At 45.8% G+C, this 16,620-nt stretch overlaps 1 protein-coding gene across 2 annotated transcripts in view; it reads right to left on the bottom strand.

The window, feature by feature from the left end:
- Positions 1–16,620, bottom strand: part of FARS2 (phenylalanyl-tRNA synthetase 2, mitochondrial) — a 312,032-nt gene that overhangs the window by 139,422 nt on the left and 155,990 nt on the right. For both annotated transcript variants that reach the window (XM_040249389.1, XM_040249390.1), the window contains one exon: positions 8,886–9,046. In XM_040249389.1, coding sequence (XP_040105323.1) covers positions 8,886–9,046 — 161 coding nt within the window. The remainder of the gene's footprint in view (positions 1–8,885; positions 9,047–16,620) is intronic.

Below are 16,620 nucleotides of genomic sequence, written 5' to 3'. Positions count from 1 at the left end.
GCTTATTTAACTTCTATGCAGAGTACATCATGAGAAACGCGGGGCTGGAAGAAGCACAAGCTGGAATCAAGATTGCTGGGAGAAATATCAATCACCTCAGATATGCAGATGATACCACCCTTATGGCAGAAAGTGAAGAGGAACTAAAAAGCCTCTTGATAAAAGTGAAAGAGGAGAGTGAAAAAGTTGGCTTAAAGCTCAACATTCAGAAAACGAAGATCATGGCATCTGGTCCCATCACTTCATGGGAAATAGATGGGGAAACAGTGGAAACAGTGTCAGACTTTATTTTGGGGTGCTCCAAAATCACTGTAGATGGTGACTGCAGCCATCAAATTAAAAGACGCTTACTCCTTGGAAGGAAAGTTATGACCAACCTAGATAGTATATTGAAAAGGAGAGACATTACTTTGCCAACAAAGGTCCGTCTAGTCAAGGCTATGATTTTTCCAGTGGTCATGTATGGATGTGAGAGTTGGACTGTGAAGAAAGCTGAGCGCTGAAGAATTGATGCGTTTGAACTGTGGTGTTGGAGAAGACTCTTGAGAGTCCCTTGGACTGCAAGGAGATGCAACCAGTCCATTCTGAAGGAGATCAGTCCTGGGTGTTCTTTGGAAGGAATGATGCTAAAGCTGAAACTCCATTACTTTGGCCACCTCACACGAAGAGTTGACTCATTGGAAAAGACTCTGATGCTGGGAGGGATTGGAGGCAGGAGGAGAAGGGGACGACAGAGGATGAGACAGCTGGATGACATCACCGACTTAATGGACGTGAGTCTGAGTGAACTCCGGGAGATGGTGATGGACAGGGAGGCCTGGCGTGCTGCGATTCATGGGGTCGCAAAGAGTCGGATACGACTGAGCGACTGAACTGAACTGAACTGAACCATCACAGTCACCCATAGCAGACTGTGGCCGGACCTCAAGAATGGCCAGCAGCACTTCCGTCACCAGGGCCGGGACTGAGTGACCAGCAGCCCTTGGGACACTGGCCCAAGGCAAAAGAAATGGTCAACAGGTACGTGGAAAGATTCTGAACATCACAGATCATTAGGGAAACGCACCAAAACACAATGAGATATAACTTCACGCCTACTGTGATGGCTACTATATTAAAAGAGACAGAAGATAATAATTTTTGGCAAAGAAGGGAAATTGGAACTGTGCTCTGTTGGTGGGAGTGTAACATGGTGCAGCCGTGGTGGGAAGCAGTGTGATAGTTCATCAAAAGATCTAAAAAGCGAATTCCTCTATGATCCAGCAACCCACGTCTGGGGCAAAGAGTTCCCAAGAGAACTGCAAGTGGGGTCTTGAAGAGATAACTGTATCCCTATGTTCATAGTGGGATTGTGGCACAACAGTCAAAGGGTGGGGGGCAACTCAAGTGTCCAACCACAGATGAAGGAATAAACAAAACACATCACAAAAAGATGCACACAGATGAACTCCCTATAGTGATCAATTCAAAGAGAAAGGAAATGAAGTGGGTTCCAAGGGCTGTGGGATAGGGGGTTGTTGTTTATTCACTCAGTCGTGTCTGACTCTTTCGCGATCCCCTGGACTGCAGCCCGCCAGGCTCCTCCATTCATGGGATTTTCTAGGCAAGAATACTGGAGTGGGTTGCCATTCCCTTTTCCAGGGGATCTTCCCAACCATGGGATTGAACCCGAGTCTCCTGCATTGGCAGGCGGGTTCTTTATCATCTGAGCCCCCAGGGAAGCCCTCAAAATATACTAAAGCTTTTGTAAATTTTGAGTAATTTATGATAAACACTCTTAGCAAACTAGAAATAGAAGGAAATATCCCTAATTTGATTTTTCTAAAAAAAAGGCTTTGCAAAAAAACCTACAGCAACCACTTTAAATACTTATTCACAAACTTTCAGGATCAGACATTTAATTAGGCTTTAATTTTACATCACCACAGTTCATTTGGTTCAATCTCCCCAATTCAATCTACTCCAATAAGAATCAAAGGATCATTCATGGCAAAGTGACTTTTTCAAAGTCAGTAGCTGATAAATTGCCTTTTCCACTTAGATCTGCAAACCCCTGTAATTCGTTTTTAAATAATTAGGAGTCTGGGGTCGAGTTTCATTTTTTTTCCCATATGGATTCTCAATTATCCGTGCTTCATTTGCACAGACGTCACCTCCTCCTGCCGGTTCTATAATACAGGCTGTGTCAGGAGGCCAGAAATAATACAAAGCTGTGTTTCTGGGCTCCCAACTGCGTTTCATAGGCCTCTGTGTCTGCCTTGCCTTGGGTCCACACTCTTACAATTACTGTAAAAAAGACGTGACATCAGAGAAGCAAGTCCTTATTTGGCTGTTTTGGATTCTCTGCATTGCAATACACATTGTAGAATATGCTCATCAAATTCCTCATTAAATCTCCCTGAATTTCTACTTCTTTATTTAAATTTAAATTTTTAAATTTTCTATAGAAGAATAGTTGATTTACAATGTTGCATTAGTTCCAGGTGGTGAATTCCTATTTTTTAGCTACTGTGGCTGTCCAGTGTCATTTTGAAGCAATTCTACAAACTGGTTTTTTTTTTTTTTTTTTTGAATATATGCAAACTGCAATAATAACCTGAGGATGGCAAACATCAAACCAAAGTCAGAGGTCACCTCTGGGGAAGAAAGCAGGAAGAGGGGTCCATCAGGGAGGCATGGGTGTGTCAAATGCATTTCGAATGCTTTTGTTCTTTACAAGGATCTGTGGTAAATCCCAGAATATTGCTGGGTGGAGGGTACACAGTTCTATGTTATCATAGAGTCAAATCAGAAAAATAAATGTATGTTTACAAGATTGCATAATTTAAAAAATGAATACAGATAAATATCATAGCTACTTGGTCTTTATCCACTGATTAAACAGGAGTTCACACTCTGCCGAACGGGCTCTACAAGGGTCATCTATTTATAATCCACTATCCTTGGTCATGAATTACAGTCTCTTGATTGTAATTTATAAATCTCACAGGGAGGCCCTTGAGAAAATAAATTCTTCCCTCAAATGGAAAGAAAACATTTGATTCATTACTCAGCCAAGTGATAGAAGGAATAATTAAGCTATCCACGATATAAATGAATGCTTACGTTAACCATTCTTCATTTTCAAGATCACAAGATTATACATACAAAACGACAACCGAAGTGCACAATTGGAAAAAAACAAAAGCTGTGTGATGATGGAATCACAAAGTAATTCTCATTTCTCAGTCTACATACAGGCTGACTTTAAGTTACAGATGAACCCAAATGCTTCCCTCATCCTCTGAATAACGGATTTATTCAGTTACTCGGTTCAGCTCACCACTAACTGAAACTGTGTTTCTCCTTTCATTCAGGACAAGGCAAATTAGACACACACAACAATACGCTTACCTTTCATGACTAACAACTTAGCAAGGTAAAGTACTTCGGTTTTATTCGGTCCCCAGAACATTAATAAAAACCTTGAACTTTCCGCCTGAACTGGCTCTGGTATTCCGATGATCGTTCCCAGAGGCTCATCCCAGGCTGAGCCCTTTGAGGTCAGCAGTCCAGCCTTTTCCCTTTGGCTACTGTAAGTTAACTCAAGTGCACGTGCCCAGGGGACCTGGATTTCTACACTGTTTCAAACAGAAAATCTCATCCTATAACACATCCTGTCCACGCCTCCCATGCCACTGACGTGGGAAACCAGGCACAGCCAGGCCCAGGCAAGGGGCCCTATGCCTTCCCAGGGGGCTCAGATGGCAGAGAGTCTGACCACAGTGCAGGAGACCCAGGCTCGAGCCCTGGGTCAGGAAGATGCCCCAGAGAAGCAAATGGCAACACACTCCAATATTCTTGCCTTGGTGGGCTACAATCCATGCTTAAGGTAAGACTGAGACCCCCTTAATTTGGATTCCCCAGTGGTTTGAGTGGTAAAGAATCTGCCTGCAATGCAAGAGATTCAAAAGATGCAAGTTTGATCCCTGGGTCAGGAAGATAGCCCCTGGAGGAGGAAATGACAGCCCACTCCAGTATTCTTCCCTGGAAAATCCCAAGGACAGAGGAGCCTGGCGGGCTGCAGTCCATGTGGTCACAAAGAGTCGGACGCGACTGAGCACGCACGTACCCAGTGGTGTTGACAAACAGGACGCTGTTGCACATCTTCATGGGGTTAAAGGCCAGAAAGTTGTAACAAGGATGCTGACCGTGTGTGCATATAAAGGTCACACAACGTAACTGTCCAATCTATACCAGGAGATCTGAGGACCTCTCTTACTGTTTTAAAAGTGCGTTAAATAAGGAAGAAATATGTGGTGGCTGCTCTTTGGTTTGCTTTCACAAAGATAAAAAGTAGTCATAAATGTACAAGCCTCTGACGGCAGAGGCCCCGGGACAGACACGGGGTCACAATCCAACAGGACTCAACAGACCGAGGGTCCGTGAAACATCCTCACATCGCAGGGCGGGCAAAGCAAGGTGGAGATGGAAACTGCGGGAAGAAAGGGCCCGGAGTCACGGGGTGACCGTGGCCACTTCGTCCAGTGTCTGTGGAGGTCGGCACAATAGGAGTGCCAGTGAACAGGGGCGAGATGCTCACTGGGATGAAGGCTTTACATAAGTGCACCAGGACGGCTCCCACGGCAAATGGGTCCATCTTCCTGCTCGCTGCATCTCCCCACGCCTGACTGTCAACAGTACCCACAGGGCACAGACAAACGGTCCTGTGGCTGGTCTCCCCCAGTGCCTCTGATTTTCTACGACTTTCTTCTAGGATAAACATCTTCCTTCCTGCAGAAGAAAAATATTTATGTGCTTTTTTTTTGGCAAGATGGAAAAAATTGCACAGGGAAACAGTGGGAAGAAAAATGAGATCCACTAATTTCACCGCAACACAATGAAGCTGATGGGATTCTCGCAGCTGGATTTCCCTGGGAAGAGAATGAGGAAACACCGAAAAATCCTGCACTGAGTCTCTACCAGACAACATTTATGGTAATGACACGGAAACCGGATCTAGGAACTATTCCAAGTCCCGGAGATTAGCAACTAATCGCAGGCTCAAGTCCTGATACAATTCTGGAGAGACGTGGACGGATTCTGAGAATTAACTAGCAAAATAGGATTAAAAAAAGATGAAAATTTTGATCCCTGCATACACTGGTCAGTATTAGCAAGACTACATTCACCTGTGTACAGCCCTTCACTGCACTTCATGTTATTTTTAATTTTGTTGTTTAGTCGCTCAGTCATGTCCGATTCTTTTCCGACCCCATGGACTGTAGCCTGCCAGTCTCTTCTGTTCATGGGATTTCCCCGGCAAGAATACTGGAATGAGTTGCCATTTCCTTCTCCAGGGGATCTCTCCAACCCAGGGGTGGAACCCATGTCTTCTGCACTGCAGGTGGATTCTTTATCACTGAGACATGGGGGAAGCCAACGCTTGATAAATCTGTCTCCTTCTCTAGACTGAAAACAGCTTGAAGTCAGAAATTGTCCATTTCATCTCACTGACTCCAGAGCGGTGCTTCGGCTACGAAACAAGATTTTACCAATTCAATGGTGGGAGCTCCCTGGAGTCGGCTTTAGTGAAAATGCTAGCTCTGTGACTTGCTAGCAGAGTTCCTTGTTGGCTCCAAGGCTCAAGTTTCATTGTCTATACAATGGGTTAATAGACTTTACTCCCATCAGACTATGAAGAATGAAAGCTATGATACAGGCAAACTATCTGGTCCCATGACTTGTACCCAGCACCCAACAAATGACAGGTGTTATAAGGCACTAAATAAGTTAATGCGCAGACTACGGGGCCCTGAACCATGACCGCGGGAAGACACAAAATAAGGGGAAACGACCAACCTTCGCCGTAAGAAATCCCCATCCTCCCAGAGCAGCGCTCGCAGCTGATGCCTGGTACCCCAGGGAGACCACCGCCCGACCGCTGGCTTCCCAGGAGTCTAACTACGACCAACCTCAGGGACGATGGGCGACAGGAGACCCACCGTCTCACCATCACTGAACGGCTGGCGGCGGCCAACGCGTCGTGCCTTCAGGCTCAGCCTTACCATCATTCATAATCATGTTACATGTTCTTCCTCGGACAGGCCAACGTCAGTAGGTGACAGAGGAGTCCCTATTTCCTTCATGTATAGACCCAGGACCACTCCACACAAATGGTCAGAAACTGCTCACACTTTCATATTACTTACACCTAACAACAAAATCTTCTCTATTCTATCTGAAGCAAGCAATTTGCCGTGATGGAAATGGAACAGATAAAGGTATATGCAGAACTTCCCTGGTGGTCCAGTGGCTAAGACTCTGCGGTCCCGAGCGAGGGGGGCCCGGGTTCAATCCCTGGTCAGGGAGCTAGAGTTCACACGCCACAGCTGAAGACCCCACTTGCCACAACTAAGGCCCTGCGCAGCCAAACGAACAAATAATGCTTTGTTTAAAAAAACAAAAGTGTATGTGATGGGCTGAATAACGACCCCCAAAGATGTCTACTTCCTCATCTGAGGAACCCGTGGATCTGTTACCTGACACTCAAAGACTACTTCATGGATGTGACGAAGAAAACGTCTCAGTGGGTGGAGATAAGCTTGTCGCAAGGGGCCTTGTGACAAGAGACAAATTCGCGGAGGGAAGGCAGAGCGGCCACACGGGGAAGGAAAGGGGGGACTCGGTGCGATGCAGTCAGGGGTCAAGGATGGCGGTCGGCCCGGAAGCTGACCCAGGCAGGGGGACGGGAGGGTCTGCCCTGGAGCCTCTGAGGGTCCCGGCCCCGCTGCCCCTGAGCCTGAGTCCAGCAGACTGACTGTGAATTCCTGACCTCCGAGGCTTTACAATAAGAGACAAATGGGTTGAACCTGGTAGCTTTGTGGTAATTTGTAATGTTAGCCATGGGAAACTGACACAACGTAGTCAACAGATACTAATTATAAGGGAGTCATTAGGAAGTAGCTCTCTGTGATCTATAATTCACAAAGCATTTTACAGAGACCTACTGTCTCAGCTATCAAATCCTAACTGCCCCACCCTCCTCCGCCAGAAGTTAAGTTTCTTAAACAAACTTAAGGAGACGCAAAATCCAGTTCGACTCCTGGTTATAACAAAGGGATCCGGCTTCACTGCCTTCGCTGCCTGCCCGAGGAGAGGGTAAGGCTTCCTGAGGATACATGTTGCCAACACTTAAAAACTAAGATGAGTGAAGAAGCAGCAAAATGTGACCCGTAACTAAGAAGAAAAGAAGACTAAAAGGAGCACAGAGCACTGAAAGCTTGGAAATAACAGACCAAGACTTAAAAATCACCATCATGAGCAGGCTGGAGAGCTTAAGGCAAAGTGTACAAAACGGATGAAGGGATGGAGCATTTCATCAGTCACAAGGATGCAAGTAGAAACTGGAGAAATGATGAGTGCCAAGCTGGAATGAACACTCGCTGGAGGGGCTTAGTGGTTACGTGGACACAATAGAGAAGATGAGGAAACCCAAAGAAAAGACGAGAAAAACTACCCATGATAAAGCACACAGTGGGGAAAAAAAGTCAGTAATAAAAAGCACACGCTGGGCATCAGAGTTCTGTGGCACAAACCCAAATGCACTGATACACACGTAGTCACAGTCTGAAAAGCAAAGAAAGAAAGAATTGTTGGAAGAGATGTGAGGCTTTTCAAAAAGGGTTGAAAAGCACTAATTCAACACACCGAAGCCCCAAGGAAGATAACAGACAGAAAGTCACACACAGGTCAACCCGCCAAAACCCAAAGTGAAAAGATAGAGGCAGCAAAATGACACATTTTAAATAACTAAGAGGAAAAAATAGAGCATGCACAAACATTGGCAACCTGGACACCGATATCCATGGAAAATATCACTAATGTAAAATAAAGACGAAACAGAGGCATTTCCAAACAGAAGCTGGGAAAATTCACGCTGCACTACGAGAAACATAAAGGAAGTCCTTCAGACTTACAGAAAATGATTACTGAAAAAAGTCACAAAGGGCAGTGAGGAATGGGCAAATATCAAGAAAAATACAGTTTTAAATTTCTTTGAAGGACAATGGCTATTTGAAGCAAATAGAGCAATGTATTATGGGATTATAATATACAGAGAAATAAAATATGATAGTAATAATACAAGAAAAAGAAAGAGTAAATAGAATTACAGTATTGTAACATTAAATGTTTCATGGAGTTGTAATACTCTGGTTACTCATGGTAAAGTGTGACGAATTATGCATACTGTAATCTAGAAATAACCACTTAAAAATAATATAAAATTGAGAAACTAAACAGCAATAGAGTAATAAAATATAATACAAACAACCCCCCGCACAAAATCTCAATTTCCAAATAAAGAAAAAGAACAGAAAAGGAAAATGGATAAGAATTAAAGATATAGTAAAAATTAACCCCCCAAATATCCCATGTAATATATTGAGTGTAACAGAGTCAACACCCCAATTAAATACGGGTTTACAAAAAGACCCAGCTGTTTACAAGAGACATGCTTTTAATATAAAGACAGAAACTGAAAATAAAATGATGAAAAAAATGGACATTTCAAACACTAATCATAAGAAAGTCAATGTGTCTAGATTAGCATTAAAAAAAAACCCTAAAAAACTGAACTGTGAATGTATCATCAGTGATAAAGATGGATATTTCATGAAAAACAGACATTAAAGAAGCCCAAAGTTGGTTCCCTGCTTAGACTAACAGGCTTGGTAAATCTCCTTTTATCAGTATATAGTTTTAGAAGGTCCATGGATCTCCTGTGTGTTTATGAATCTCTATTGAAAGCACTTTCCAAGGTCACATTACCTTTAAACTCACTGATCCGCTTTACGGCAGGTGAGCCTGTCACTCGTGCTCATGGGACTCCCGCCGTCACTCACCTGGAACGTCACCTTCTGGTTGATGTCCTGCACGCGGAACTGCTTCAGGAAGCGCTCATCCTCGCTCCAGAAGAGGCGGATGTCGGGGATGTCGTAGAGGATCATGGCCAACCGCTCCAGCCCCAGCCCGAAGGCCCAGCCGATCCGGTCCTGAGCTCCGGCTGCAGTGGGGAGAGGAGACCAGAAAGAGGGTTAAAGGGCACAGGTCCATCCCACTCCTGACACCCGGACGGGACCTCAGCAGGTGCCGACCAGAGGCAAGGTGCGTTTACACAGTAAATGTGTATCACGAGCTTATAAAAAATGTCTATCTGAACATGAGTATGTACTATGATACCACTCTTCAATATAGGGACAAATAAGGGTTGTAATGTAAAATAATAATAATAATAATAAAATGTGATGTTCAAAGATTATAAGGTTAATAGTTTTTAAAATGTTTAAAACATGTTTCTGAACTGTCTTTGCAAATAAAAAATAATAAAGATAGGTGGAATATTAATGTTGCTCTGTTAGACTTTTTCCTTAATTATTAAATCCTTTATATTTTATTATAAAAATTTTAGATAAAACCAACCATCTGAGCCCAGCACCTGCAGCTGAAAGAGCAGTAGGTTTAGCGTATTTGAATCTGTTTAACATGCAGTTTTTAGTTCTTAGCTTTGCTTCTTTCATTCATTACCCTCACCAGTTCCCTTACCCGCTGAAACTTTCCTAGAGCAAGATAAGAATGACACGCAGCCCCCAATGGTAGGTAAGAAAAAGAAAAGCAATGTCATTATTCAGACAGGCAAAGAATATGAAGATGTGTGCAAAAAGGGAGAAAAAAATGATTAAGCAAATGAAAAGTTTACTGAAGAAAAACAAAAGTGCACCAGATTACTACTTTTTACTTATCCTACCTGCAAAAATAAAAACATCTCATCGTATACCTGACACCAAAGCCAAGGGAAACCACGACCTTTCATACGCTGAGAGCAGGCGCACGCGTGCGCTTCTCACCCCCAGACCTGAGGCGCATCACCCTGTTGGCATCCTCAGAGTCACAGACAGACTGCCGCTTTGACTACCAGGCTGCTTCCCACATACAGGAAGTTACGAATATATAAGGCTGTTTACTGGAACACTGTTTATAACAAGACAATAAACAACCCAAGTGTCCATGAATAGGAAGCGGGTTGAATAAACCCCACTATATCCATACAGTGGAATATTATGGATAGAAAAAAAAAGCAGTAGCCGTCTGTCCCTTTAGGGGAAGTAACTGGGTGAATGCAGGACAGACTTTTATATACGCCTTTTATATAACGCGTGAGAAGAAACATTTCAGATAAACGTTTTCATGGCTGAATAATTTCATGGCTGAAATAATTTCTGTTTATTCTGGGGAGGTTATAAGAACCAGGGGCCTCCCAGGTGGAGCTAGTGGTAAAGAACCCACCTGTTAATACAGGAGGCCTAAGAGAGGCAGGTTCAATCCCTGGGTCGGGAAGATGCCCTGGAGGAGGCCACAGTAACCCACTCCAGGATTTTTGCCTGGAGAATCCCATGGACAGAGGAACCTGGTGGGCTACAGTCCATGGGGTCACAAAGAGTCAGACATGACTGAAGCGACTGAGCAGGCCCGCATCATATTTAAAAGGCAACCAAGAGATGAATTTAGGAAGATCACAATATACAAAAATCTCAGGGTGGGTGTGACTCGGGGCCTCCTGGCTGCCAGGGAGGACAGACCAGCGAGGGGCCATCCCGTAGGCCCCTGAAACCGCAGCACCTTGTACGCGGACGCTCAAGGACGAGGCCCTCGTGAGGAGCAGCCTCCAGCTTCCTCCACTGCCCACCACCTCTCACACTCAATCTTACTGAAAAGCCTGCTGCTGACTGTCAGTCACCAGGAAGGGCTGCAAGGAAGGACGTCTATGGGCTGAGCTGCATCAAATTCTGTTTTTGAAACACTTTACTTTGGTCCCATTGAGATCTGCCTCTTCTGAACTGCACTCCTGCCAAATGGCAACCCACTCCAGGATTCTTGCCTGGGGAATCCCCTGGACAGAGGAGCCTGGCGGGCTACAGTCCGTAGGGTCGCAAGAGTTGGACATGACTGAGCAAGTACACCACCACCACGGAGCTGTCTGGCCCATCACGGTCAGAAGGTGCCAGGAGATCCCTGTCCAGAGTGCTGGTCACTAGGCCACTGAGTCGTCCCTATGAGTCTTCGTGAAATACACTGATCTCAGGTCTGAGAAAATGGGAACAGGAAAAGCTTCTTTTCTTCTCACGAACAACTGGACCGTTTTCAGTGTGAGGGTATCTCGACTTTACGTAACTGATCCTCACTCACTCCTCGCTCCGCCCCGTGGAAGCGCACAGCCATCCTCTGAGAATGGTAGCGCGGCTCTGTGCGTCTCTCTCGTCCCAGTTCTATTTTCTTATCCTTACATCCTCTTCGTCCTGATTATCTGAACTACTTATTCTATCCTCCTGTACATACTTTTACACGGCACCTCAAATTCTTTACGGGAGAGAGAGAGCCGTAACTAACCAGACACTCGGAGGCACCGTCATCCGGGCAGGTCTAATCCTCAGGCCTTTGGCACTCCTCGGCAGTAATTTGTTGCCGGGTGCTCCTGGGCTGACGGGGTTTTAAGGCAGCATTTTTTTTTTCTCCTTTTTTCCTACATTCCAGAACTGGAGGGTTCCAGTAAACGAGAATCTCTGGAACAGAAAACTGACTGGAAAGAAGCACCCTCAGGTAAACAGAACGTTCCAGATGGGAGGCAGTCAGCTGTCCTCCTCCTCCTCCTCCTCCTCCTTTTCCTGCTTTTGAACTTCCCATCTCCAGAATCTTATCTCATATGATTTCGGTTTTATACAGAAGCTGGCCTTCTTAGAAGGATTTTCAGCAACGAATCCCCTTACTCTGCTCTGTTTTCTTCAGAGAACACGACCTTCTAAGACTCCACAACTTTTCACATTTGTCTCATTGACTGTGTGCTGTCAGACTCTGTGGGCAGCGTCTGAGCCACGGCTGGGGATCGGGGCTGGCTTCCATCTCTGACTCCCCTGGAGGGGCTGGACCAGCTTCCGGCGTGCACGAGTACAAGGGCTCACCCACGGAGCGGAAGAGAATGAGCAACAGGAAGGTGGGGCTCGGATATTTCTCCACTTTTTAACTTATTGACTTCATTTAAACAGGTCATATTAGGAAGAATTTCATACTTAAAATCGAAGTTTTTGATACAGGCAATGACTTTAAATTTAAATCCGTGAGAGGGTTTATCTACCACAGTATGAGGCGATATGCGAGATGCTATTTCTGAAAGACATCTCAGAAAGAAGTGAACTGGGACACAAAAGAAGGAATAACAGGAGAAGGGAATGCCCTGTCCCCTCCCCCTGCTTCTTCACCATCACCGGCCCTGGTCCAGACAGGCCAGCGGCAGGCCTGGGCAGCGGCTTCGGAGACCCAGCATCCGAGCTGTTTCTGCTCCAATCCCCGCTGCTCCCATCTCACTTTCTTCCCCAGCGACTGAACCCTGCACCCCACGTTTCCTCTCATAGGCTGTTCTGCTGCAAAAGTGAGAACTGTGTTGGTTGCTCGTCATGTCCGACTCTCTGTGACCCCATGGACTGCAACCCGCCAGGCTCCTCTGTCCATGGGATTCTCCAGGCAAGAATCCTGGAGTGGGTTGCCACACCCTCCTCCAGGGAATCTCAGGGATCGAACCCAGGTCTTCTTTATCATCTGAGCCACCTGGCAAAGCCCAGGGTCAAATTAAAACTTTTAACCATTACATACTAGAAAAATAATTATTTTAAGTACTTCCCTGTCAATAGGGGCTGATTTCTAGGAATTCTTTGGCTCAATGAACTAACACTTTCCCAAAATAACTGTGACAAGAAACGCTGAAACAACCTAGCAATTAGTATTCATATTTTATAGAACTTTACCAGTTACAAAGCACTTCACCTCAATTATCTTGACTCTGATCCTCACAACGACCCTATAGGGATGTCAAACTGGCATTCTTAGCTATGTTTAAAAAATAAACACCACTTTAGCAAGATCACAGACAGTGGAACTCAAATCTAGCTTTTATTTTTTTTAACTTCAAGTATATATCCAGTGAAACATTAACTTCAAGAGGCTCTGTTCAAAGTATTTCAAAACACAAGAGAGTTCCGTTCCACTCATGCTTATGTCTGTGTGCTTTCTGCTTTGCAACTGCTAGTTTCCTGATGGACTTAGTCAGTCATTATCCCATGAAAGCTACTAAAATGATTTGCGTAAGTAGTTGCTTAAATATATCAGCGGGCTTTTCTGAAGGCTTTTCGTCACTCTGAGCGTGCCTTTCACAGTGGTCCTGACCAGTACGCACGGGGCCTGCAGTGTGAGCTGACAGGGCTCATGTGGAGTAGCTGTTGGGGACTAAAAGCGTCTACTGCCCTTGACCATTAGTGGTGAAGACAGCCACACAGGGACGAAAGCCCTTGGTCGCATCCCAGTGCGACACACGCGTCCACAGGCAGGCCTGGGAAGGCCAGGGCAGCGACGTAAACTCTGGTTTCTTTCCTCCCGTCACGGCTGAGTCCTTGATCCTCCGCGTCCCCGCTACAATCCTTGAGCCGCTTCTGCAGAGGCTTGTCACCGGATGATTGAGTTTTCGAGCTGAGCCCAGAGATTGCTCTCCCGCTCCCGCCTGAAAACTTTCTCTAGTTGTATTCAGCCTTGGCTCCGCATACTTCGGTTGACAAGTCCTTCACAGGGTCCAAAGGCAGACCTCTTTGAAGAGAACTTTACCACGGACGGGAACAGACTGTGTCTAGCCTCTACAGGCCATGAAAACCCTGTTCCTTCATACAGTCTGAGCTGGGCTGGATTCTAATCAATATTGTAATGGAACCTTTTTTGGTTGTCGTTCCTTTTTTTTTAATGGGTCATTTTTAAAGGAAGTTTTCGTTCAACTACAGCTGCTTTACCATGTTGAGTTCGTTTCTGCTGAACAGCAAAGTGAGCCAGCTGCATGTAAACAAACATCCCCTCCTGCTTTTGGACTTCCTTCCCGTTTCGGTCACCGCAGAGCGTGGAGTCGCGGTCCCTGAGCTGTGTGTACAGAGGGGCCCGTTAGTACTCATTAGCCATTTTTGGTGCAAATGCTGACTGGCAGCGCCTGAACCAACACCCCAGGGTTGTGTCCAGCCAGAACGCTCCTCATCACGGCGCCAGTTTCCTTCAGGGAACTAAGTCCTAAAAATCCACCTCTTTCCAAGAAGGGGGAAACACAGGGCAGCAGAAATGTGAAATGGAGCTGAGCTGACCAAGCTGACGACAGTACAGGGTGGTCTAGAGCCTTTTGAAAATATAAAGGGAACAGCCTTGCCTTGCTTAGGCTTTACGAAGAGTTAAAAACTAAAGAAAGCTCTAATACTTTGGCCACCTGATGTGAAGAGCTGACTCATTGGAAAAGACCCTGATGCTGGGAAAGACTGAGGACAGGAAGAGAAGAGGGTGACATAGGGTGAGATGGTTGGACGGCATCACCGACTCAGCTGACGGGAGTTTGAGCAAACTCTGAGAGATGGCAGAGGACAGAGGAGCTTGGCCTGCTGCAGTCCACAGGGACACACAGAGCTGGACTCAACTTTGGGACTAAACAATAGCAACAAAAATCTAAATATGCTGACTGGAGTATAATCAACCGAGGACTCACATCCTGCCTCCTTTGTCTCCCTTTGACCGGCCCCCGAAATACAGCAATTTCATCCTTTAACCCTTTCCATCCCGTCTCAATCTAAGGTCCTAGAACTCAGGAGAATTAAGTACTACTGTGCAGCGTGTTCCAACAAAGGTTTCCAGCGAGCAAAAACTGGCCCTGTTAACACTGTTAGCTTTGCTCATCTTCCATTTTTGAGACAGAAGTTGCTTTTCTTTGATTGTTGTTATTCTGTTTGGAATTGCCTGAATTACACACAGAACTTCAAGTAACAATATAATTCCAAAATTTGTAGGGGAGACTTTTAAAAAACCGAATCACATTTTACATGCACTCAGATGATAATCAATTACAATCACTTTCAACTAAATGGGGATTCTTCATACACCAAGTTTCAGAATGTGATTGACCCACGTCCATAACAGGTACTCAAGGAGGCCTGTCAAACTCTATGCAGAACGGTCAGTGCTGGGACACGCTTCTACCTACTTCACAGATATTGTTAAGGCGCCTTATTAACAAGAGCCATCAGAGCTGGGCCACAGACGACAAGTCACCTAGAACTGAGATGTCTTTCAGGAAGGGAGGAGCAGTAACGGGGACTGTGACTCCCGGGAGCCCAACCGATGGGAGGGGGGCGGCCTCGGGGACAGGCCTTGGAGAGCAGGCCAGCGCCGGCCTGCCCGCAGGTCCCATGGGCCTTGGGGCTCTGACTCCACTGACCGTGAGTCAAGACGCACGGGGCGGCTCCAAGTAGCGAGAGTAACCCAGCCCGGGCCCGGCTGCCGGGGGCAGCCCCAGGGAGAGTGTTCTCTTCCTTCTGAGCGTGGCACGCGTCCTAAGTCCCATCAGTCGTGTCCGACCTGTGACCCCAGGGGCTGCAGCCCCACCCAGGCTCCTCTGTCTTGGGATACTCCGGGTGGTAATACTGGAGGGGGTTGCCATGCCCTTCTCCAGAGGATCTTCCCAACTCAGGGACTGAACCCACGTCTCCCCCCACTGCAGGCGCGTTCTTTATCACTGAGCCACCCAGGAAGCCCTTTCAATGTTCTATCCCCTCATTGAAACTCCTGGAGAATTAACTTGGATGCACTTACCTATTTCCTTCTATTACAAAGCCAAGGAATAACCCTTCCTGCCTTCTAGTCTGAAAAAATGGACCTTTACCTCCGTTAGAAAGATGGCATTCCAAAATAAAAGTTAATAGTGCTCTATTTCTTGTCACACTGTTATAATTTTTTAACTGTGAAAGGAACTTAATTGAGAGTAAGTAATGCCATTGTCACTTAAATATACAAATGATAAAAGAAACGTCAGCAGCTCTAATTCCATAATTCTCGGGTAATGACAATTAATAGAACCCTCTTTCCTGGTGGGAGTTGTTTTCGGCAGTAGATAAAGGAGCCACTGAGCCTTTTAAGATTTACTCTCATAACCAAACTGCATCTCTCTTCATCATTATCTGAAACATAATTAAAAGATGACATATAAAACAAACTAAAAATCAAACAGGATTCCATCCCCGGAGGAAAAGCTGAGAAGCACCTCTTTGCCTCCACTAAGACTGGTTGGAAACTCGCGTCCCTGACATCAGCTCTGTCCTGCACCTGTCCACCCCTGTCAACACAGAGAGCTGGATGAGCTCATCACTGGCTGTGATGGGGTAGATATTAATTGTGTCGGAGAAGGCAATGGCACCCCACTCCAGTACGCTTGCCTGGAAAATCCAATGGACAGAGGAGCCCGGTAGGCTGCAGTCCATGGGGTTGCTAAGAGTCAGACACGACTGAGCGACTTCATTTTCACTTTCACTCTCATGCATTGGAGAAGGAAATGGCAACCCACTTCAGGGTTCTTGCCTGGAGAATCCCAGGGACGGGGGAGCCTGGTGGGCTGCCATCTATGGGGTCGCACAGAGTTGGACACGACTGAAGCAACTTAGCAGCAGCAGCATTAATCGGGTCGTTTCACTGCTGTATTCTCTGACCTTTCCAAAAAGAACAAATCAATAAGAGTATCTT

Source organism: Oryx dammah, unplaced genomic scaffold, assembly GCF_014754425.2.
Source record: "Oryx dammah isolate SB20612 unplaced genomic scaffold, SCBI_Odam_1.1 HiC_scaffold_11, whole genome shotgun sequence".
In the NCBI taxonomy this organism is placed as follows: domain Eukaryota; kingdom Metazoa; phylum Chordata; class Mammalia; order Artiodactyla; family Bovidae; genus Oryx; species Oryx dammah.
Note: the sequence above shows the minus strand (reverse complement) of the source record. Positions and strands in the feature narration are given on the sequence as shown.